A 22,942-nucleotide genomic window follows, 5' to 3' on the forward strand; every position below is an offset into this window, starting at 1 on the left:
GGCCGACGGATCTCGGGAGTGGGGGACCTTAGACGGGGTCCGACGGGGCCGCAGCCGCCTCTCCTTCCCTCCCCGTCGAGCGCGAGACCCGCACGTTCGGCTTCTCTCTTCCGCTTCCGCGCGCGCGCATCCCTCACCACCCGCAGCCCCCACCCTCTGCGCGGGCCAAGAACTCCCCCCGCCACCCCGGTCCCCAACTATAGAGATAAGATGCAGCAGGGAGGGCCCTCCAGGCTGAGCTGGGTCCTGTCTGCTCCCCACCACAGTGACCCCTCCAACCTCCTCCAGTCGCCCCTGCCATGTCCACCGAGCTGCCCTCGGACCCCAAGGAGAGCCCGCCGGCCCCGCGGCCGGCGCCCCGCGAGGTCTGGAAGAAGGGCGGCCGCCTGCTGTCGGTGCTGCTGGCGGTGAACGTGCTGCTGCTCGCCTGCACGCTCATCAGCGGCGGCGCCTTCAACAAGGTGGCGGTGTACGACACGGACGTGTTCGCGCTCCTCACCACCATGCTGCTGCTGGCCATGCTCTGGATCCTCTTCTACCTCCTGGGCACGGCGCGCTGCCCCGACGGCGTCCCCTACCGGGACGCGCACGCAGGCCCCATCTGGCTCCGAGGTGCCGGGGGGGGGGGGGGGGGGGGGGGGGGGGGGGGGGGGAGGCGGGGGCGGAGGTGGGGGAGGCCAGGCTGGGAGCGGGAGGCTGGGGAGCTCTCGCAGGAAGCGCTGGGGGCACTTGGAGGTAGACTGTGGAGAAGTGTGCCTCCCCGCACCGCCCCACCCCCCCCAGCACTGCCCAGGTCTAGATGTGCCTGAGAGTGCTGAGAGTGAGGTGAGCTGCGATTGGGGGAGAAGAGGGAAACAGTCCTGGAAAAGGGATGCGGAGAGGGCTGGAAAGGAGCTTCCTTGCCATGTCTAAAGACTGAAAGAGGGTGATCATGGGAGAGACTTTGATGGAGAGCCCAGAACAGATGATTGTTGCGGTTGAAGGAGTCTATCTAGGGCCCTTTCCCTTATCTATCTGTGCAACCACAGAGATGAGGGCTCAATGGGACATCCATCCATCCACTCACTCAATCGTATACTCGTCCTTCCAACATCCACCTGTCCACCTAGCTATCCATCCATCCATCCATCCTCTCACCTACCCCATTCACTCATGGATCCACCCTGTCATCCCATTACTTAGCCATCGGTCCTCAGATCTATAACCCCTCTCTCCTGCCCCTCTGATCCACCCCTACCGCTCATTCCCAGGTGGGCTGGTGCTGTTTGGGATCTGCACTCTCGTCATGGATGTCTTCAAGACCGGCTACTACTCTAGTTTCTTTGAGTGCCAGTCAGCCATCAAGATCCTGTACCCTCTCACCCAGGCTGTGTTCGTCATTGTCCAGGTGGGTGGGAGGAGTGTCCCTGAGTGTGGTGGCAAGAGCCAACGCCTGGGTCCCGGAGGTCTGAGCCCCACTCCTCTTCTACGCTGAGCAATTAATTAAGGCGGGGATGGGATTGTAGTGAAGATCACGAGTCCATAAATCTGGAAGCACCTGGTAATGAAGTAATATCCAAATGCGAGTGCCTGCTTTGGCGCCCTGCGATTTCATTTCAACTTAAGCGGTGCCAGTAGTTAACACCTAGGAGGTGTCACTTGTGGCAGCTGCTCTGTCTCCTAGAACCTGCCGTGCCCTCCTTGGGGGCCCATAGAGGGCATCAGTCTCAGCTCAAGGCCCTGCCGTGGGCATGGCCAGTTTGGCCTCAGCCATGTCCCATATATTCTGAATTTGTTCAGAAAATATGGTATCGTTGTACATGGGATTTTTCAAACAAGTTCAAGTTTTTATTTGTTGCATAAATAAGCCCTGGAAAGATCTGCCTGAGCTGAGGCAGGACTCGTTTGAGAACAGACCTCAGCCCAGAATGACCACATGTATGGTTCCCTCTCTTGAAACATCATCCATGCTGCCCAGGTTTCCACAATTTAACTCACTTATGACCTTGGCATTTATACAGTTTTAATTTTACATTTTATGACTTTAAAGAGTACTCAGGCAAAATGGGAAATAAAGTTACCCCAACATCAATAACCCTGGAGAAGGAAATGGCAACTCACTCCAGTATTTCTTGCTTGGGAAATCCCATGGACAGAGGAGCCTGCCAGGCTACAGTCTGTGGGGTCACAGTTGGATATGACTTGGCGACTAAACAACATTGATAAACACCAGAGCAAGGATTTGTGGGCATCCAGGTGAGGGGGAGGACCTGCAGGGCAACAAAGGATGAGGGTGAGGGGGGGATGCTGCCTACGAGAGTGGAGAAGCCCCCAAGATTCTTTTTACCTTGGACAAGACCTAACCTGAGGCTGACCCTGCACCCAGAAATAAATAACTGGGCTCAAAACTCCACTCCCTTCACCTGCGAAGGAACAGAAAACAAACACAGAGAATTTACTGGTGACATTTTGCAAATTTTTAAAAATCAGAGAAGCATTTGGTACTAATTGCTGCACAGAATAGAAAGAGAGAAAACCTGCATCTCACATTGTCAAGCTGAAATAAACACGATCGCGTAGTCAGAGAGTTCCTGAGGGAGAGCTAACATAGGGCCCGGCGTGGGTCCGGGGCTCCCAGGGTGAGCCCATCTGCAGAGTAGATGACACCACCACTCTCTCTCAACACAGACTTACTTTCTCTGGGTCTCCGCTAAAGACTGTGTTCACACCCACCTGGACCTGACTCGGTGAGTGCCTGCCCCACGCCCGTGGCCCGATGCCTGTGCCCAGGTGCTCAGCTCACCTGGCATGAGATGGGCGCTTCCCAACCTGGGGCGTGGGTCCTCTTTCTGCCCCCAGATGGGGCTTCAGTCGAGGCCTCCGCACTTTGTAAGCCCGGCTTCCACCACCCTGTGCTGTGGGGCGGGGGGCACTTGGTAGAATGGTGTGTGTCATGTACAAATGTCCTCTCCCTTAGAGGAGGGAGCAGAGTGGCCCCTGGACACCCCCAGTTCTCTCTTGGAAGGCATCTCAGCCAGGCTGTGTTCCTTCCAAACTCATCTTCTCTGCTCACACGGGGGCTTGCCCGCTTTCTTGCTTCTCAGCACCATTTCCCAGTATAGCCCCCCAGCTCTCCACCTTGCTGGGGACCCAGCACAAGCCACAGGCTCTCACTGACCTCTGCTCTCCCTCCCCGAACAGGTGTGGTCTCATGTTCACACTCACCACCAACCTGGCCATCTGGATGGCGGCCGTGGTGGATGAATCCTTGCACCAGGCTCACGCCCACAGCAGTTCTCACAACAACACCAGCCACACCCGCCTCGCTCTGGACCGTGAGTGCCCACTCCAGAGTAACCCTGGCCCCATGGTGGCCAGGTCTTGGGCTTGGTGCTCTGTGGACCTGTAGAGGGTATGGAGGCACAGGGGGAGGCCAGAGGCCCCCTCCGGCTCCAGGCTATGCCTCTGAAGAAGTTTAGATGTGGGTGACCCAGGAGGAAGGCTAACGGGGGATCTTTTTTCCTTCTTTTAAAAACCTTTTACTTTGTATTGGGCTATAACCAATCGGGGCTTCCCATGGGGGCCCAGTGGGTAAAGAATCTGCCAATGCAGAAGATGCAGGAGACTTGAGTTCGAGCCCCAGGTTGGGAAGATCCCCTAGAGGAGGGCATGGCAACCCACTCCAGTGCTCTTGCCAGGGAAGTCCCATGGACAGAGGAGCCTGGTGGGCTACAGTCCATGGGGTCGATAAGAGTCTGACATGAGTGAGGCAATGGAGCACGCACGCACGTAGCCAATTCACAGACTATGCTGTGAGTTTCAGGTGGACAGCAGAGGGACTCAGCCATGCATGCACACGTGTCCATTCTCCTCCAGACTCCTCTCCCACCCCTCCCATCCAGGCTAAAGGGGACATCTTTTCATCCTGGATAGTACAGCCTTGGTCCCACTGTCCGGGTCTCCATTCCACCAGAGAAGGGATTCAGGCTCCAGAAACAAGGGGCGAGGTTGAGCAAACTGGATGGAGTAGAACGGAAGCAGGGTGGCTCAATGGTGGCAGTGTAGGATCAGAATGAGTGTCTGGCAAGGAGGAGAAGGTAGAAATAATAACCATGATAATGATGGTGACAAGTCACGGAGCGCTATACGTCAGGCGCTGTGCTTAGAGTCTTTAACACCATCTTACTTAACCCTTGCAACCTCCCTATGAGATGGGTACTGTCAGTATTCCCGTTTTACAGATGCAGAAACTAAGGCACAGAGATGTTAAGTAGCTTGACCAAGGTCACAGAGCTGGACAATGGAGAACTAGCATTAAGACCCATCTTTGCTTTGAATCATCAGAAAGACCCCCTGGAGACAGAAATGGCCACCCACTCCAGTATTCTTGCCTGGAGAATCCCCTGGACAGAGGAGGTTGAGGGGCTACAGTTAATGGGGTTGCAAAGAGTCGGATGCGACTGAACACACAGTATGCGTGGTGAAGAACAGGCCCACAGTACCCCGGGCCTGGTTTTCTGGACTTCTTTAGGGCTCCCCACCGCCGGGATCAGACTAGATGACCAAATCTACTTGGACCTCACCTGAAGACACACACACATCCAACCTGTCAGGGTCCAGGAATGGAAAGCGTGGATCCAGGAGATCCCAGGCCAGCAGGACTGAGAAAGGGCCGCCCTCCACATACAGAGGGCTCCTGAGGATGGTTAAAACCAGCCCAGGCAGGCAAATGACCTAAAATGCTGGGACTGCGGGGGTACAGAGAGGCACCCGGCGAGGTACCTGACTCAGGGGTGAGAGTCAAAGCATTTGTATCAACTCTGCCATCACAAGCCACTTGCCCTCAGTGAACCTCGGATCCTTTTTCTACAAAACCAGCTGAGATAGTTCTGGGGATCAAAAGAGATGTCTGCCAAGGCCCGAGGTACCCTACACAGCAGAGCACACTCTGGATGTAAGACGAGATTTCTATAGGTACGGTACAAACTGAAGTGACGGAAGGTCCCGGTCAAGACCTGGGCCCAGCAGGTGCTTTCTGGCTGAGCCAGATGCTGGAGAGAGAGGCGAGGAAGCTTGGATTTTAGGGGTTGCCAAGGGGGCCACCTTCTATTAGGACCGGAGCCGTGCCTGTCTTGAGCGGGTCATGACTGGTGGGGAAGGTTTGGGAGTGCGTTTCTGCAAGAATGGGATGGGATGAAGCAGGCAGTTCTGCAGTTCAGATTTTTTTTACTTTATTTACTTATATATTTGTTTACTTTTATTTTGCCTGCACTGAGTCTGTTCTGGCACACAGACTTTTGCTAGTTGCAGCTCACCAGGGCCTCTCATATGGCAGCGCAGAGGCTCTAGAGCACATGGGTTCTCTAGCTGTGGCCTTTGGGCTTAGTTCCCTCGAGGCATGTGAGAGCTTAGCTCTGCGACCAGGGATAGGACCTGCATTGGAAGGCAGCTTCTTCACTGCTAGAACATCAGGGAAGTCCCCCAGATTTTTTTTTCTTAATTGAACCCTGAATATTGTTCAGGGACGTGCCCCCATGGTCTCTGGCACATAGTAGGTGCTCAGTAAATACTTGTGGCTTGAATGAATGTGCCAGGCCCTGCGTAGGCATTTGGGGTACGGTGGTGGCAGCTAACAAGCCTGCCTTTCCAAAGGTCATGGTCCAGGGGTGAAGCCCTTCAGATGGGGTGCCTCCGGGAAGGCGGGAGGGCAGTGTCGCTCCATGCCATCCATCTCTCCACAGTGGAGCGTGCGAGCAGCGCGGTCGGGGGAGAGTGTTCCTGCGACACGGCGGTCTGCCAGATCTTCCAGCAGGGCTACTTCTACCTGTACCCCTTCAACATCGAGTACAGCCTCTTCGCCTCCACCATGCTGTACGTCATGTGGAAGAACGTGGGCAGGATGCTCGCCTCCTCCACGCACGGCCACAGCCACGCCCCGTCCCCCCTCAGCCTCTTCCGGGAGACCTTCTTTGCCGGCCCGGTCCTGGGCCTGATGCTCTTCGTGGTGGGGCTGGCCGTGTTCATCATCTACGAGGTGCAAGTGAGCGGGGACCGGGGCCGTACCCAGCAGGCCCTGGTCATCTACTATAGCTTCAACATCGTCTGCCTGGGGCTCATGACCTTGGTCAGCCTGAGTGGCTCGGTCATCTACCGCTTCGACCGCCGGGCCATGGACCAGCACAAGAACCCCACGCGCACCCTGGACGTGGCCCTGCTGATGGGCGCCGCCCTGGGCCAGTACGCCATCTCCTACTACTCCATCGTGGCTGTGGTGGCGGGCACCCCCAGGGACCTGCTGGCGGCGCTCAACCTAGCCCACGCCCTGCTCATGATCGCCCAGCACACCTTCCAGAACGTCTTCATCATCGAGAGCCTCCACCGGGGCCCCCCCGGGGCTGAGCCTCATGACACACCCCCCAAGGAGCCCTGCCATGGCCTGACCTTTGCCAACCTGGATGCCCTCCACACCTTGCCCGCCTGCCCGCCCACCCCCAGGCTGGTTGGCCCCACCCCAGCAGGATCTCAGGAGGCTGCGGGTGTCATCGTGGCCCCCAGGAGCCACTGGAGACGCCGGTGCTTGAAGGACATTTCCCTGTTTCTCCTACTCTGCAACATCATCGTGAGTAGCCGGGCAGGGACGGGGGTGGGCTCCGGGGAGGAGAAAGCCAAGGAAAGATGCTCTTTTTATGGTTTCTTCACCTGGCCTTCTCTGTCTTGCCCCCATCCCCCTTGGAAGCATCCTATGCCTCTTGAGAAAAGGAGCAGGTTCAGGGAGGGTCGGGAGCAGCTCCAGGGCAGACAGCATCTCAGGGCAAACAGGGAGAATGAGATGCCAGCATCCTGGCCTCAAGGCTACGGACGGAGCCAGCTGGAGGGGTCCCAGGGAATGCTGACATTGGAGCTGGGAGGAGGAGAGGGAGCTGGGACGGGGGGTGGGGGCCTCACTCCCAGATGGGAGGTGTGACTGCTCCTGGGAACCTGTGACCGGCCTGCTTCTTAGAATAATCAGAGCAGTGACAGGAAGTGCCAGGGACCAGTGTACGTGTGAGTGGTCTGTCAGCAGAGTGCAGAGGCGGGCTGGCCGGGAGAGGAGCACCCGCAGCAGCCACCCACCCCCTTCCCAGCGAGTCCACAGAGCCCTGTTCTTATTTTTTTATTTTATTTATTTAATTTTGGGGTGGGTGGGTGCTGCACTGGTTCACCATGTGGGATCTTCATTCCCCAGCCAGGGATCGAATCCACACCCCCTTCCTTGGAGGGCAGAGTCTTAACCACTGGACCTTCAGGGAGGTGCCAACAAAGCCCCTTTCTAAGAGAAAGAGAAAGTGTTAGTCAGTTAGCCTGTCCAACTCCTGGGATCCGACAGGCTGTCTATGGGATTCTCCAGGAAAGAATACTAGAGTCGGTTGCCATCCCTTCCTCCAGGGAGGCTTTTTAACCCAGAGATCGAACCCAGGTCTCCCACACTGCAAGCGGATTCTTTACCGCCTGAGCCACCAGGAAAGCAAAGGAAGACTGGAGTGGGTTGCCATGCCTTCCTCTAGGGGATCTTCCCAACCCAGGGATCAAACGCTGGTCTCCTGCACTGCAGGCAGATTCTTTACGATCTGAGCCAAAAGAAAGCTCCTCTGTACGTCGGCTGGCTTCACCCAGTACAAATATGCACCCTGTATGACACTCCTCCTGAAGGTGCATCCTCATGGAAACATGCTCCTAGTCTGTAACTCCAACCCAATAGAGAAAGGCCCCAGTGCAGAAAGAACCCCTGGGAGGGAAATCTCTAACAGAGAAACATGTTCCCCTGTGAATACATCCCACACAGAGCACACACCTCAATGAAGTGTTGCTCAATATAAAGATAGTCCTTCTAGCTGTAACCTAGAAAAATACCTCTATTATGGAAAACAGCCTGAAATAGATGGGAATATGGGTATACCCCCAATATAGAACACATCTCCAGAGGGTTGCATTCCAAAGGGGTCAACATGAAAAACTGAGGTGCATTCTTGGCAAAGTCCCCAGTTTGAATATTGCCCCTCCTACTGGTAACCTTGGGCTTTCCAGGGGTGCAGTGGTGAGGAATCTGCCTACCAATGCAGATGTAGGAGGTTCGATCCCTGGATTGGGAAGATCCCCTGGAGCAGGAAATGGCAACCCACTCCAGTATGTTGCCTGGATATCCCAAGGACAGAGGAGCCTGGCAGGCTACAGCCCATGGGGGTCGCAAAGAGTCACTTAAGCACAGATAACCTATTAAAAAAAGAAAAAAGAAAAAGAGTAGTCACCAATCTCTGACGTAACAGTAGAACAATAAGGATCGAAACCTCCTCCAGCCCTGGCCACTCCCTCACTTTCTCCCGAGGGAGGCCAAGCCTACAGGTTAAGAGTCACTTGGGAGGGGGAAAAAAAAAAGTGTCACTTGGGAGGACATTTTTGCTCCAGGTATCTGAGTCTGGATCAGCTCTTACAGTGTCATCTCCAACTCCTTCATTTTATAGGACAGAAGCAGGCTCCGATTTGGGCTGTGATGTGCCTAAGAATGTGATCGATTTGGCGTTGGGGGAGGGTCCAGCGTAGCCAGAAGACTTTTTCCTTTGCCCATGCCCCACGCCTGAACCATCTGGGTTCATAGCCAGAGATGAAGCAGGATTCCAGCTTCAACCTCCTCCCACACCTGGGAAGGGGGTGGGGAGTGGAGGGTGGAACCGGAGAGTGGAGCTCACAGAGAGCTGGGGTGGGGGAGCCTTCTGGCAGGATCCTGGCCCCCCTGCCCTGGGCCTGTCTGCTTCTACCATCCTCGCCCGCAGGCATCTCTCCAGGGGAGAGCTGCTGGTTTAACCATTTATTCCAAATGCTCACGTCACCTACTGAAACCTCTTCTCCTCTCTCCCCATCCCACAAGTGGGCCATCCTGAGGGTGGAGCCTCAGCCTGGGGGTGGGCAAGCTCAGTTGGGCACGTTTACTGAGTTTCCTTGTGAGTGCCAGGCTCTGCCTAAGGGGCTGTAGCTCCCGCTCGGCAACACCCAGCCTTTGATAGCCGCAAAACCAGAGGACTGGGACCCCCATCCTGTCCCCCGCCCACAGAATGACCTGCAGCCCCCCGTCCGGGCCAGGTCCTGACCCTCCTCTCTCCCCGCAGCTGTGGATCATGCCCGCCTTCGGGGCCCGCCCTCATTTCAGCAATACGGTGGAGGTGGACTTCTACGGCTACTCCCTCTGGGCAGCCATCGTCAACATCTGCCTGCCTTTCGGCATCTTCTACCGCATGCACGCTGTCTCCAGCCTGCTGGAGGTCTACGTGATGTCCTGAAGCCCCGCTCGGGACCTCGGGAGGAGGGGCTCAGCTCATGCACTCACCCAGAGGCCCCCGGGAATGAACCCCAGGCTGGCAGTCACTGTGCCACATACTCTCCATTCTGGCCCCTGCACTGGCCCCAGAGTGGCATTTTCACAAGAGTTATTTTTCCAAGATGAGTTTTTAGATCACCATCAGGACATGCACATTCACCCCAGCATGAACCTGGGGGGTGGGGCCGCTGGGGGAGGAGGACCCCTTGCTGCGCCCCTTTCTAGGACCAGACAAGGTCCGGAAGCGTCCTCGGCTCTGGTTCCACCCCTACCCCAGCCCGGTATCCTGGCCATTGCTGCCGCCTGGAGCTGGAAACCAATAAACCTGACGCTGCCCTACGCCACCTGGGTCCCCACTTCTTGTCTCAGCACTCACCTCTAAGATGATCGCAGGAGGGGGGGTCTTGGGGTCAAAGCTGCAAGGACCCTTGGAGATGTTGAGGTCTGAGGCGTCTCTGTGGGCAAGCCAAGTCCGAGTTACAGACTAGTACCTGGGTGGCTGGGAGCAGCTGGGTGGAGTCTCCAGGCTTCCACCTCCCTCTTCACTTTATCCTCAAGTGACATAGCCATTTTTTTGTGTTCCGTGACACGTGAAAGGTTGGGAAGGAATGACTAAGCCAACTACCATTTTACAAAGAAGAAACCTGAGGTCCAGAGGTAGAGTGACTTGCCCACAGTTCCACAGCAAAAGGAAGCCAGCACTTTTCTACTAAGAATAATAATTTTCAAACTTTTCTTTCAAGCATTGGAGCATTTTACCCCCCTTAAATAAAACATTTCAGGGACCCACGTTTATAACATAGGCTGGTATAACCTAGTTTATAACCTGGCTATTCTAGCTTAGCAGGGGTTGGGTGGCACAGCTTCTCATCCCCACCCCCTCGGGGCCTCCTCTCACCCACCACCTGCCCTCTCTGTGGTCCTCGAGGCACCTCTCCAAAGCCCTCTGGCTTCCACTCTACAAAAGATACAGAGATGGGGTGACTGTGAAGTCAGGACACTCAGGTGGGGCAGAGGACATGCGATCTCATTGTTCTCCCAGCCCGTCGACCTTCTCTGGAAGCCCCCCAATAAAATGATATGATCCCAAAAAGGAAGGAGGGGGAGATAGAGAAGGAGAGACCGAGAAAGTCAGATGGTGCAAAGAGAGATGGCAAAAGAGGCGCCAGCAGCTAGCGGAGTCAGGAGAAGGGGTCAGGCTGGGATGGGGCCTGGGGTGGGAGGAGAGGGCATTTAGAGGGGAGAGTGGGGGCAACAGGGCCCGGGGCACAGGGGACTTTAGGGAAAAGCCTGCCAGGATCCGCCAGCAGAAAGAGGTGGGCAGGACTCCAGGCTGCAGGGAGAGCTGAGGAGGGCCAGAGGGGCACCCCATGCCCTGTGGGAACCAGGTCTCTTCCGCCCCAAGTTCACGTTTGCCTTAGGGAGAGAGAGGGTGGCAAGGCTGGTGCTAGGTGGGGTACGGGGAGGGGGCGGGGAGAGACCCCAGATCTATGGAGGACGGCTTTCTCTCCAGAGAAAAGTGTGGCCTGAACCCCGCAAGGCCTCTACTTTGGCCTAAGGACATTGCACCCCACGCCACCCTGCGCCGCGCGTCTGCACCGCCTCCGGCCCCGCCCGCTGGTCCAGCCGCCTCGCTATTGGCTGAGCCGTCCGGGGAGCCCCCGGCGGGGTAATTAATGAAGGATTAATGAGAGCCCCAGAGTCAACAAAAAAATCAATGGGCCACGGAGCCCAGAGGCCGCAGCTGCGCAGTCCCGCGGGGGCAGGGCGTCGGGGGCCTCGGTCCCGCGCGGGGGCCTCATCTGGACAGACGGGAGCCAGCCGGCGGCGACGCCTGCCCAGACCTCAGGTAAGGCTCCCCCCGAGGCGCCGTTAGGGCCCGGAGCGCCCTTGGGCCCCTGGAGGAGCATTCCAGGCGAGCCCCCCCTTGACACACACCTACGGCACTCCCAAAGTGAGGTTCAGAGACCGGGGGCTTCAAGGACTGGGGCGGGGGGGAAGCCAACCCCTGGGGACCCGAACTCCAGCCCCTGTCTGATCGCCACCCCAACCTCGGCTCCGCGCCCCATCTCCTTTTCGCGGGCTGGGGGCGCATAGAGCTCGCCTTGCCGAGCGCGAACAGCCGAAGCGGGCAGCCGAAGCCCGGAGGAAGAGAAACACCCGGACGGCTGAGATTGCCCGAACGCCCAGTTCGAGGCCGACGTGTGGTGGCTGTCCTAGGCCTCGCAGTCCCTCGAGTGGCTCGGAAAGAAATGCCGAAGCTCCCCCGGCCGGGCCGGCGCTCAGCAGCCTCCTTCGGAACCGGCCGGGCGCCGCGCCCCGACGGCTCCGCAGCTTTCATCACTGCTTCTAATCAAGACCCACAAACCAGTTTGGTGTCTGGGCCCTCCCAGACTGGCGTCGCGTCGGAGGGCGTTCCAGAGGGTGGTGGATTTCTCCTTGTCAGTCTGGGCGCCCTCACCCGCTTCCCGCGACCCCAGCTTGCCCACCCCGGCACCCTCCCCCGGGGAGGGACCCACTCCGCCCCTTTGAGGGCTCCCTCTAGCTGCCGACGGAGGGTTGGCCCCTGGGGATAGGGGCGGGGAAGATAGTCAAGGCGAGGACCCTGGAGGATAGGACTTCGGCCTCCAGCGTCCTGTCTAGTCCAATCAAAACTGCCCCCCAAATTCAATAACCCTGACCCTTGGGGCTCCTCTGGGACCGGACAGAGCAGGGAGGAAGTGCATAAATAGCTTAACACTCAGATCATTCTGTGTGCGAGGCATGGCTCCATAGGTATTTGCACGTGTTAAATCATTTACTTTTGAGAGAACTCCATCAGGTAGGTATCGTGCATTAATTCCTTCCTTTACTCCTTCAAGAAATCTTTATTAAACATATACTATGTAGCAGGTACTATTCCATAGTTGTGTGTGTGTGTGCAGATGAGGAAACAGAAGCACAGAGAGTCTAGGCAGCTTGTCCAAGATCACCCTGGTAGTAAGTGCCGGATTGTGGCACTAGGCTGTCCTCCAGCCTCGGTGCAGATTCTGGGAAGGCGAGATGGGGCAGTCAGGTTTGGGAGGAAAGGAGCAGGAAGGTGCCCCTGTGAGCTTCAGGCTTGCTCAACCTGGGCGGGGGTGTCTGGGGGAAAAAGATCAAGATCTTCTGGAAAGTCAAGGGTTTGGTGCCGAAGGGTCTCTGTCCACGGCTCTGGTGCTGAAAGTTCCCCCAGAAAATGCCAGAGGCAGTCAGCAAACATTGGTCCAGTGTCCTGCCTGTGACAAATTCAGGGGTAGGGAGGGGTCTGAGGTGAGCATGACCCGGTCTCTGCCCACCAGGCACACCCAGAGCAGGACACACCCACTCTCGATAGACGCTTGGGCAAAGGGAGAAGTCTTCCCAGGAGAGGTGCTCAAGCTGGATGGTGACTGGGCAAGAGCCACTGGGGGAAGGACAGTACATGAGATGGAAGGAACAGCAGGCTGGAGGAGTGATGGTGGGGGAGACGGCAGGAGAAATGGGGAGTCCTCTGGCTGGGCCTGGAGTGTGAGAAGGCGGCTGGACAAGAAGGAGGGTGAACTGGAGCAAGAAGGACTGGGTAAAGGATAGGACATCATTGGTGGAATCTTTAAAAGAGTACCAAGTTTTATTATTCTATTTGCCCCAGAAGAGGACCTTAGAAGGTGTAAATATTGGGCAGGTTGCACATGGAAGAATGGGGGCCTGAAGTGGCTGCATTTCATTTTATTTTATTTTATTTTTATTTTGACTGTGCGGGCTCCTCATTGTGGTGTGGGGGGGGGCTTCTCTACTTGTAGCTCGTGGGTTTATTTGCCGCTCAGCTCAGCCTGTAGAATCTTGAGCTTCCCTCGTGGCTCCTATGGTAAAGAATCTGCCTGCAATGCAGGAGACCTGAGTCCAATCCCTGGGTTGGGAAGATCCCCTGGAGAAGGGAATGGCTACCCACTCCAGTTGTTGATGGACAAGGAACCCTGGTGTGCTGCAGTCCACGAGGTTGCAAAGAGTCGGATAAAACTGAGCAACTGAACTGAATTGACCCACTCCACTGTTCTTGCCTGGAGAATTCCATGGACAGCGGAGCCTAGCAGCCTATAGTTCAGGGGTCACGAAGAGTCAGACACAACTGAGCTACTAGCACTGTGGGGTCTTAGCTCCCCAACCACAAACCAATCTTGTATCCCCTGCATGAGAAGGCAGGGTCCTAACCACTGGACCACCAGAGAAATACTGAGGCTGCATATGAAAGCCACATGTGCTGAGGGTCTTCTGTTGGTTCCATGGAGGGAGAGTCTAAAGTTCAGAGTCCAAAGAGAGAGAAAGAGCAGAGCACAGCTAATTAAAACAGAGTTTGACCGAAGATGCTCCAGCCTCAATCGTGGGTGCAGGGCAGGTATCCAGAGGGACAGTTAGTCTAGCCTTAGGTGAGGGGGTTCAGGGGAGGGTTCCTTGAGGTGGTGGGACTCCACTGAGTCCTGAAGGACACCCTGCAGTTTAGCCAAAGGGTGAGGGCGTGGGTGTGATTAAAGGGTGGGGTGTGGGAAGGACAGGGAGGTGAACAAAAGCAGAAGATTCTAGGAATTAGGCAGCAGGATGGCACGGCCCGTGGGCAAGGGGGAGGGCCTGAAAACAGTGCTGGAGAGGGCGGTCACGGCCAGACCAGGAAGGAACAGCAGCTACCCCGCCTTGACCACATTGCACAGTCCAAGCCCATGCTAAACACTGCCTCGTTTTTTTTTATCATTATTATTTCAAATATTAGTTTATTTGGCTGCACTGAGATTCTTAGTTGCAGCATGTGAGATCTATTAATAATTCCTTCACCAGGGATCGAACCTGAGCTCCCTGCATGGCAAACACAGAATCTTAGCTATGGGTCTGCCAGAGACATCCCCCTGGTTTCATTTTGAAAGGCCATGCAGGCCATGCTAGGTAGTATGGCCTTTACACTGAGGGCAGTTGGTTGCCTTTGCAGGGATCACAGTAAGGGAGCGACACAGTGGGTAGGAAGACTAGTTTAGGAGGGAGCCATGAACCAGGGTAGTGGTTGAGGTCAAGAAAATCTCAGAGCTGTCTGTGAGCTGGAATACACAGGGATGAGGGGACAGGCGAGGTGGACACGTGGTTCCTTCTGGGAGATGCAGGGATGGCGATGCTGCTCTGAGACGGTGAATTAGAAATCAGGCCTCTGGCAGCCTGGAGAATAGGGACAGTGTGTGCTTAGGACCCTGAGCCCAGAGCACCAAGGACGAAGGGTAGCAGTAGGTAGAGCCCCGGCATGGGAGGGGTGGGGAAGGAACCTTCTCACCACAACAGCAGCTGGGACCAGTGGGGTATCCCTGCTCTCCAGTGCAGCTCTATATGAACCCAAAGGGTCCATGGGGGAAGGTGCTAGACTTCAGGAAGGGACCCTGAGATGCAGGTATGGGGGTGACCCAAGATCTGGGTCCAAGCAAGGGGGAACAAAGGGGTTTGTTGTTGCTGTTTAGTCCCTCAGTCATGTCACACTCTTTCACAGCCCGATGGACTGTAGCCCGCCAGGCTCCTCTGTCCATGGGGTTTCCCAGGCAAGAATACAGGAGTGGATCGCCATTTCCTTCTCTGGGGATCTTCCCGACCCAGGCATTGAACTCGTATCTCCTACATTGGCAGGCGGATTCTTCACCACTGAGCTACCTGGGAAGCCCCACAAAGGAAGGAGGCCTGAGTGAAAGCTTGGGGAAGGTGAGGAAGTAGCAGGACATTCAGGGAAAGAGGAGTCAGGGGTGGAATTCCCCATGTTGAGCTGTGCACTCCTGAGACATCGAGGCGTCCAGGGAGGGTGCAGATAGAATTCACTTCTGTCAAAGTCAAGGGCACGAGAATTCCCTGGTCATCCAGTGGTGAGGACTCTGTGCTTTCACTGCTGAGAGCACAGGTTCAATCCCTGATCAGGGAACTAAAACCCCACAAGCCTCACAGCAAGGCCAAAAAAAAAAAGTCAAGGGCATGGCATCTGTGCTGATCCTAGGATGTCCCGTGCTCATGGTAGACACTGCAAATCAGTCTCAGAACTTTTCCCTTAAGCCTTTAATGTGCTTTAAAATTAATTTTAGGAAATAAAATAAAATTAACTTTAGGACTTCCCTGGCGATCCAGTGGTTAGGACTCTGCGCTTCCACTGCAGGGGGCACAGGTTTGATCCCTGGTTAGGCAACTAGGATCCCATATGCAGCACAGTACAGTCAAAAATAAATAAATAAACTTTACAAAAGTAATGTTTTTAAAAAAAAGCAAAAAAACTAGAACGTTAACCACTCCTCCCAGCACCAGTGTTCCCCTCCTTTCCCCAGAAGCAACTCCTATCATGAACTCAATGCGTGTCTTCTAGATCTTTTCAAAGTAATTTTATATACACCTATATGTACCCATAATAGAGCATTATTTCAGATCACAGCATTCTTTCCCAAGGATGGGAAAGCCCAAGGCCACACTCAGCCTCGGGATCCTTCTCAACACAACAGTCTAGGCAACCACGCCCCAACTGATCAGAGTCAGAATAAGAGGACACCGACTTTGCTCTCCCTGACTTCAGGAGTGAAACTCCTTCCAGAAGACGGCATAAACAGCCTTTCAGGGGTGAAAAGTCACAGCCCTGCAAACGGCCTGGTGGCCAGGCACTGTGCAGATACCCCTGGCTCCCTTGCTGGACGTCACTATTCCACCTTAAGATCAAACACTGTTGAGGCAGGAAGACGGGGTGGCGGTGGGGGAGAGGTGGTCCTCAAACCCGTTTAAATAATCCCTGTGTTTATGTGGAACACAGAGGACTGGTCTCTTCGAACCTTCTCTGCTCCTGTAAGGTAGATGGGGTGGCTGCTATGATTGATTTCCAATCTCCAGATCAGAGAGGTTGCTTGTCTTACCCGAGGTCACACAGCAGTGAGAGGCAAGAGTGGAACGGAGCCCAGCACAGCTTGGCAGCCAACCAGAACCCTGTCTCCCTCCCCAGCCCCTGCTGAGGCTCCACCCATGGCCACTCCAGAGGCTCGGGCGGCTGGAGAGGCTCCGGCCAAGGAGAACCAGGTGGCCTTGGGGTCCGAGCAGACCAGGGCCCCCGCCTCGCCGGCCGAGAGGTCCTGGCTGGCGCGGCATTTCTCGCTGCTGCTGCGGCGGGACCGGCAGGCCCAGAAGGCCGGGCAGCTCTTCTCGGGGCTCCTGGCGCTCAACGTGGTGCTCCTGGGCGGAGCCTTCATCTGCAGCATGGTCTTCAACAACGTGGCCGTCACGCTGGGGGACGTGTGGATCCTGCTGGCCGCGCTGAAGGTCCTGTCGGCCCTCTGGCTCCTCTACTACACCGCGGGGACCACCCGGCGGCCGCAGGCGGTGCTCCACCAGGACCCGCACGCGGGGCCCGTGTGGGTGCGGGGTGAGTGTCCGGCGCCCGGGGCGGGGGCGCGGGGTGCAGAGGGCGGGGGAGGGCGGGTCCCCGCTCCGGGAGGTGCCAACGGCCCCGCCCCCGGCCCGGCCAGGCTCCCTGGTGCTCTTCGGCAGCTGCACCATCTGCCTCAACGTCTTCCGCGTGGGCTACGACGTGAGCCACATCCGCTGCAAGTCGCAGCTGGAGCTGGTCTTCCCCGCCATCGAGGTCATCTTCATCAGCGTCCAGGTGACTGGCCTCGCCCACCCCCGCTCCCCACCCTATGCCTAGAAACAGCCACATCAGCAAACACGGCCCGGAGGAGATGCACACACACCACCCCCCACCCTGAGCCCGACATGCCCCCAGCACCCACTCCCACGCCACCCACGTGAGTCGGCATCAGTCAGTGAAACGCAGGCACCTATAGATACATCTGCCAGTACATACCTGTGTGTACCTAAATCTACACCCCACCTGGATATACAGAGCTTTTTTATTTTAAATACAGTTTATCTTTTTATTTGGTCATGTGGCATGTGGGATCTTAGTTCCCTGACCACAGAGAGAACCGGTGCCCCCTGCAGTGAAAGTACAGAGTCTTAACCACCGGACCGCAAGGGAAGTCCCCAGAGCCACTCTGCCTTTTTTTTTTTAAATAATTTTATTTATTTTTGGCTGTGCAGGGTCTTCGTTACTGCATGGACTTTTCTCTAGTTACAGGGAGCAGGGGCTGCTCTCCAGCTATGGTGGGTGGGCTTCTCTTGTGGGGCACAGACTCTAGGGCACACGGGCTTCAGCAGCTGGGGCGCACGGGCTTCAGCAGCTGGGGTGCACGGGCTTAGCTGCTCCAAGGCATGAGGGATCTGCCCTGATCAGGGATTAAAACCCGAGTCTCCTGCACTGGCAGGCAGATTCTTTACCACTGAACCACCAGTGAGGCCCAGGCGTTCCCGTTTTAGTCCCATTTTAGAGACGAGGAGACTGAGGCTCAGAGATGTTTTGCCACTAGTCCAAGGCCACACAGCAAGGAAACAGTGGAGCCAGGAATCCAAGCCAGGCGCCCTCACTGTCTCTTCTGTTGTAAATACACACGAGCCACTGACGCACAGACACCATGAACCCACCACCCACCTCCACCCCAGCGCAGCCCTCCGGGCTCAAGGCCTCTTCTCTTTCAGACCTGGGTGCTCTGGAAACACTGTAAGGACTGCGTTCAGATCCAGACCAACTTCACTAGGTGAGCTGCGGGCCCCTTCTCTCCTTGCAACAACTCCTGGGACACCCCATCCCCCACTCCCGCCAGTCCCCCACAGCTTCCCTGGGCAGGGTGGCCCTGGGACTATGGATTGGTCTGGGGTTGGGTCCTGGGGAGCCCCTAGGGCCGCCCCTCCTGAAGTTCTAACGGCAGGTGGGATCTGGCTTTGGGAGAGAGCGGTCCCCCCAAAGGCAGTGATGGTGAGCGCGCGGTACCCAGGGTGCCGGCCAGGCTGTGTGGGCAGAGTGTAGCCCCTCCTCCAGGTGTGGCCTGATGCTGACGCTGGCCACGAATCTGCTGCTGTGGCTTCTGGCCGTCTCCAACGACTCCATGCACCATGAGATCGAGGCTGAGCTCAGCGCCCTCATGAAAAAGCTCTCAGGTACAGAGGAGATCGCGACCACCCTCCATCCCTGAATGTACACACACACACATGCATACATCACACGTCCTCAAACGGGTGAGGCTCAGTGACTCTCTACAGCTGGGAGCAAACTCTAGAGGCCAGATCAAGACTCAACAGAAACTGACTTTTGCCAGGGGTACTGACTTTTGCCTGCATTCTGGGCCTGCCCCACACGTGCTGGCGCTCCGCAAGCCCTGCCCGGGCGCATCTAGCTATCAGTGAGCTGGCCCCCTGATCCACCCATAAGTCCAGGTATGCCCTCCACCCCTGGTATCTTCATTTTACTTGCAAGAGACTGAGAAGCCTGTAAGATTGAAAGGAATGTCTTCCTAACACACTTGTAGGCACCTGGACATTTCAGGAGGAACAGAATATTTCTGGGCAGAAAGAACGCCCTGGATTCTCCCATGTACGCAGTACCCTACCTGTACGGGGTGCGCTTAGAGGCCACGTCCCATAAACCGACATGGGAAGGAACATTGCTGTCTGTGGGATTCAGCCACACCTGTATGTATACAACCCCCCCTCCCAGGTGTCATCACCCTCTTGACTTGTGTACACCACGCCTTCTCGCACACTCATGCACTCACACACCCACTGCATAAATCTTGGCACACCTGGATACTGTGGCATTTTTTATGCTCCAGATCCATTTTTCAGAAGAGCTATGCAAAGAGAATTTTTGGCAAGTGACATCATAGATTTTTCATTATTAAACAATCCAGACATCTAGATGAGTAGAACTGGACATATCTATAACCTAGATGTAATTGTTAGTAACACTTTGCCATATTTATTCCAATACTTTTGGTGAATTACTTATCTTATAGAAATCCTGTCATTTCTTCTCAAAACATTTCAGTATGCAAGCCTTTAAAATAATATATTTCCCTGCATTAGCAAAATGCTATTATAATTGCTAACTTCCTTCACATCATCCCCATCCCCATTTATATGGATAAATCTATATTTGACTTTGTCCAATCAGCCTATGAAATGTCATTTACAGATGGTTTGTCCAAACATGCAGTACAGTTGGTGGCTCAGTTAAATCTCTTTTTCCCTAATGACATTGAGATTGGTCAGGTTGCTTCCTCGTGGTGGCATTTGTCCCTCTTCCCGGCTTTTCCTAGAAATGGGAAGTGTGGACTGAAGTGTTAGTGAGACTCAGGAGGAGCATTCTGGAGCCAGCATTCCACCGGGGATGCTGTGTCTTTGCAGGGCACCCCCCCACAGGAAAGATGCCTGATCACCCCACGATGGATGCTGTTGCCTGACCAGGTGTAGCAGCCAGAGCCTCCTCGGTGTAAAGTTACAGGTTTCCCCTCATGCTCAGCAAGTCACCCGTAGAGCTTTGGCACCAAAGACATCACGTGTCAAATGCTTTATCTAAGCTTGGCCCCTGAGGTCTAGAATCCTTTTGTCAAGAAATGATCATCCTGGGGACTCCCCTGGAGGTCCACTGGTTAAGACTCCATGCTTCCCCTGCAGGGGGCACGGGGTCTGATCCCTGGTTGGGGAGCTAAGGTTCCACAAAAAACAAAAAAAATAGAAATGACCACCCTGTTATTTCTGCTCTGTCTGTGTGTGTTTGTGTGTGTGTTTATTTTTGTCACGCTGGGTCTTTATTGCTTTGTGAGGGCTTTCTCTAGCTGCCGTGAGCGCGGGGGGTTACTCTTCACTGTGGCGTGCGGGATTCTCACTGCTGTGGCTTCTCTTGTGGCACTCACAGGCCCAGCCGTGATGCATGGGCTTCGTCGTTCCGAGGCAGGCGGAATCATCCCAGGCCAGGGGTCGAACCTGTGTCCCCTGCACTGGCAGGCAGATTCTTAGGCGCTGCGCCACCACCCATCCTGTGATTTCCGATTTCTCTCTCTGGGCCTCCGTTTCCACATCTGTAAAATGGGTGGCTTGGGCCTCTTCCACCTCGACCACACTCCAGGAGGTGAACGGGGTTGATTCGTGCCTCTGGTTTCCCCCCCCGAGCGAGGCCCACCTGAACCCCTGTCCCTTCCCGCCCTGCCCCCCCAGGCAACGGCACCAACACCTGTCTGTGCCTCAACGTCACCATGTGCGAGGTCTTCCGGAAGGGCTACCTGATGCTCTACCCCTTCAGCACCGAGTACTGCCTCATCTGCTGCGCCGTGCTCTTCGTCATGTGGAAGAACGTGGGCCGCCGCCTGGCGCCAGCCGCGGGCACCCCGCCCTGCACCCCGTCCTTCCACCTGCACGGGGCCATCTTCGGGCCACTGCTGGGCCTCCTGGTGCTGGTGGCCGGCGTGTGCGTCTTTGTGCTCTTCCAGATCCAAGCAAGCGGCCCGGCCATCGCGCGCGAGTACTTCACCATCTACTACGCCTTCTACGTGGCCACACTGCCCGCTATGAGCCTGGCGTGCCTGGCGGGCACGGCCATCCACGGGCTGGAGGAGCGAGAGCTGGACACGTTCAAGAACCCCACCCGCAGCCTGGACGTGGTGCTACTGATGGGCGCGGCGCTGGGCCAGATGGGCATCTCCTATTTCTCCATCGTGGCCATCGTGGCCACCCGTCCCCACGAGCTGCTCAACTGCCTCATCCTGGCCTACTCGCTGCTACTCATCCTCCAGCATATGGCCCAGAACCTGTTCATCATCGAGGGCCTGCACCGCCGCCCGCTCTGGGAGGTGGCTCCCGAGAGCCTGGCTGGGAAGTGGGAGGCCGAGCCGCCCCGCAGGGGCTCCCTGCTGGAGCTGGGCCAGGACCTGCGGCGGGCCTCGCTGGCCTACATCCACTCCTACAGCCACCTCAACTGGAAGCGGCGAGCGCTCAAGGAGATCTCACTCTTCCTCATCCTCTGCAACATCACGGTGAGTTCTGGGGCCGGGAGACGTGGCGGGGGGGCGGGGCGGGTTGGAGCTGGTGAGACGACCCCAGAGAGCCTCATTCGGGAAGGAATGGATCAAGGTGCATTCATTGCACATTGACAGCCCCCTGGGCGACTGGCTTGTCCTTCAATTGCCAAGGACACAGATCTCTTTCCAACGAGCTCGATGCTGCTTGAGAGTGTCCCCCAGCTCCCTGCAAGGTACCTGGCATGGATGAAGGTGCCAAGCCTGTAGCTAAGCGCTGTTTATAAACATGCGTGTAGGATTTCTACCCTGGGGAGCTTACTGCTTAGTTGGGGAGACACGGAGGGACCAGTTAGAGAGTTACCAAATATTTAATTGTCCACTGAATTCAGTCAAAGGAAGAGATCAGAAAGTGTGTGTTTTTCTAAAGAACCTCAGGGAAAGGTCTTGACAGTGACACTCTGCCTGGTGGCCGCTAGGTCTCAAATCCACCTTTCTCTGCACCTCGCTGAATCGTCACACTAACACATGAAGCAGGCACTATGACTGTCCCCATTTAACAGATGAGCAGACTGAGGCTTAGGCCGTTTGACCTGCCCACATTCCCAGAGTCTGCAAGTGCCAGTCCTGGGACAACTCCAGGTTGTTGGAGCCCGTGCTGGTACTGGCTGTGCTGGCAACACTCCGATGCTGAAACCTCTGGTCCAGGCAGAGCATAAGCAATAAATTGGCCCTAAAGGGAGGTAGGAGCTCAAAGAAGGAAATGTGGACTCAAGCGGCCAAGGAAGTCTTCGTGAAAGTTTGGTCTGGGCCTTGAGAAATGAGCAGAATTTGGACAGAAGGCAGGGTCGGAGTGGAGCTGGCAGAGAGTCGTGACAGTGGAAGAATGAACAGAAGAGGGGGATGGAGATCGAGGCCAAGGGGATCCCCGCTTGATGGAGCAGGTTATCCCGTGGGGGTGGCAGCCAGGGGTCTCAGCTGGAACTCAGGCTGGCTGGCCCCAGGCAAGCTGAGGAGGGAGCTCAAGGCCTTGAGGGGGAGGGAGATATAAGGGCAGAGGCGCTGGCTCTGACATCCTGAGGAGGAGGAGGCGTGGAGGAGCCACAGGTTCTGGGGACCTACTTCCCCTGAGCCGAGGGCCTTGGGGGATGGGAGAGCCCCCTGCCTCACTCAACAACCTCCTCTCCTTCCCAGCTATGGATGATGCCTGCTTTCGGCATCCACCCTGAGTTTGAGAATGGGCTGGAAAAGGACTTCTATGGCTACCGGACGTGGTTCACCGTTGTCAACTTTGGCCTGCCTCTGGGGGTCTTCTACCGCATGCACTCCGTGGGGGGGCTGGTGGAGGTCTACCTGGGGGCCTGAGGGCGCCCGAGGAACCCACGCCCTGCAGACCCCCGAAGTGCCAGGGCCGGGGAGAATGTCACCCAGATGCCCCATTCCAGGGGCACCTAGACCAGCCTGGCTTCCCAAAGCCTGCTCTGCCCCGGGACCTCATTGTGGGGCGGTGTCACTGTCTCCAGCCCCAGACTGAGGGCGGGGCCTGGACCCTGAGCTGCTAAAGCCCACACCCAGGACGGAGCCCGCGCCTGCCCCTGCTCACCACCACAGTCAGCGCAGCCCAGGAGGAAGCCCCCCCAGCTACCCTCGGGGACAGCCCTGCACTGGGAGTTTGGGGAGGCGCAGCCCCTCCCCAGCCAGGCCTGGGGGCTCGGCCTCCGGC

General features: G+C 56.3%; 2 protein-coding genes across 2 annotated transcripts; both read left to right on the forward strand.

The window, feature by feature from the left end:
• The first annotated feature begins 299 nt into the window (after nucleotides 1–299).
• OTOP2 (otopetrin 2) lies at nucleotides 300–9,290 on the forward strand. The gene is made up of 6 exons (XM_065911029.1): nucleotides 300–612; nucleotides 1,251–1,387; nucleotides 2,668–2,726; nucleotides 3,181–3,314; nucleotides 5,721–6,598; nucleotides 9,120–9,290. The coding sequence occupies exons 1-6, from the start codon at nucleotides 300–302 to the stop codon at nucleotides 9,288–9,290; spliced, it is 1,692 nt and encodes a 563-aa protein (XP_065767101.1).
• Nucleotides 9,291–9,494: 204 nt separating this feature from the next.
• OTOP3 (otopetrin 3) lies at nucleotides 9,495–22,584 on the forward strand. The gene is made up of 11 exons (XM_065909881.1): nucleotides 9,495–9,507; nucleotides 9,554–9,609; nucleotides 10,888–10,997; nucleotides 11,095–11,177; nucleotides 11,288–11,752; nucleotides 16,239–16,736; nucleotides 16,840–16,976; nucleotides 17,909–17,967; nucleotides 18,249–18,367; nucleotides 20,423–21,237; nucleotides 22,414–22,584. The coding sequence occupies exons 1-11, from the start codon at nucleotides 9,495–9,497 to the stop codon at nucleotides 22,582–22,584; spliced, it is 2,526 nt and encodes an 841-aa protein (XP_065765953.1).
• Nucleotides 22,585–22,942: the final 358 nt, after the last annotated feature.

The sequence above is a fragment of the Muntiacus reevesi genome, chromosome 18, assembly GCF_963930625.1.
Source record: "Muntiacus reevesi chromosome 18, mMunRee1.1, whole genome shotgun sequence".
In the NCBI taxonomy this organism is placed as follows: Eukaryota; Metazoa; Chordata; class Mammalia; order Artiodactyla; family Cervidae; genus Muntiacus; species Muntiacus reevesi.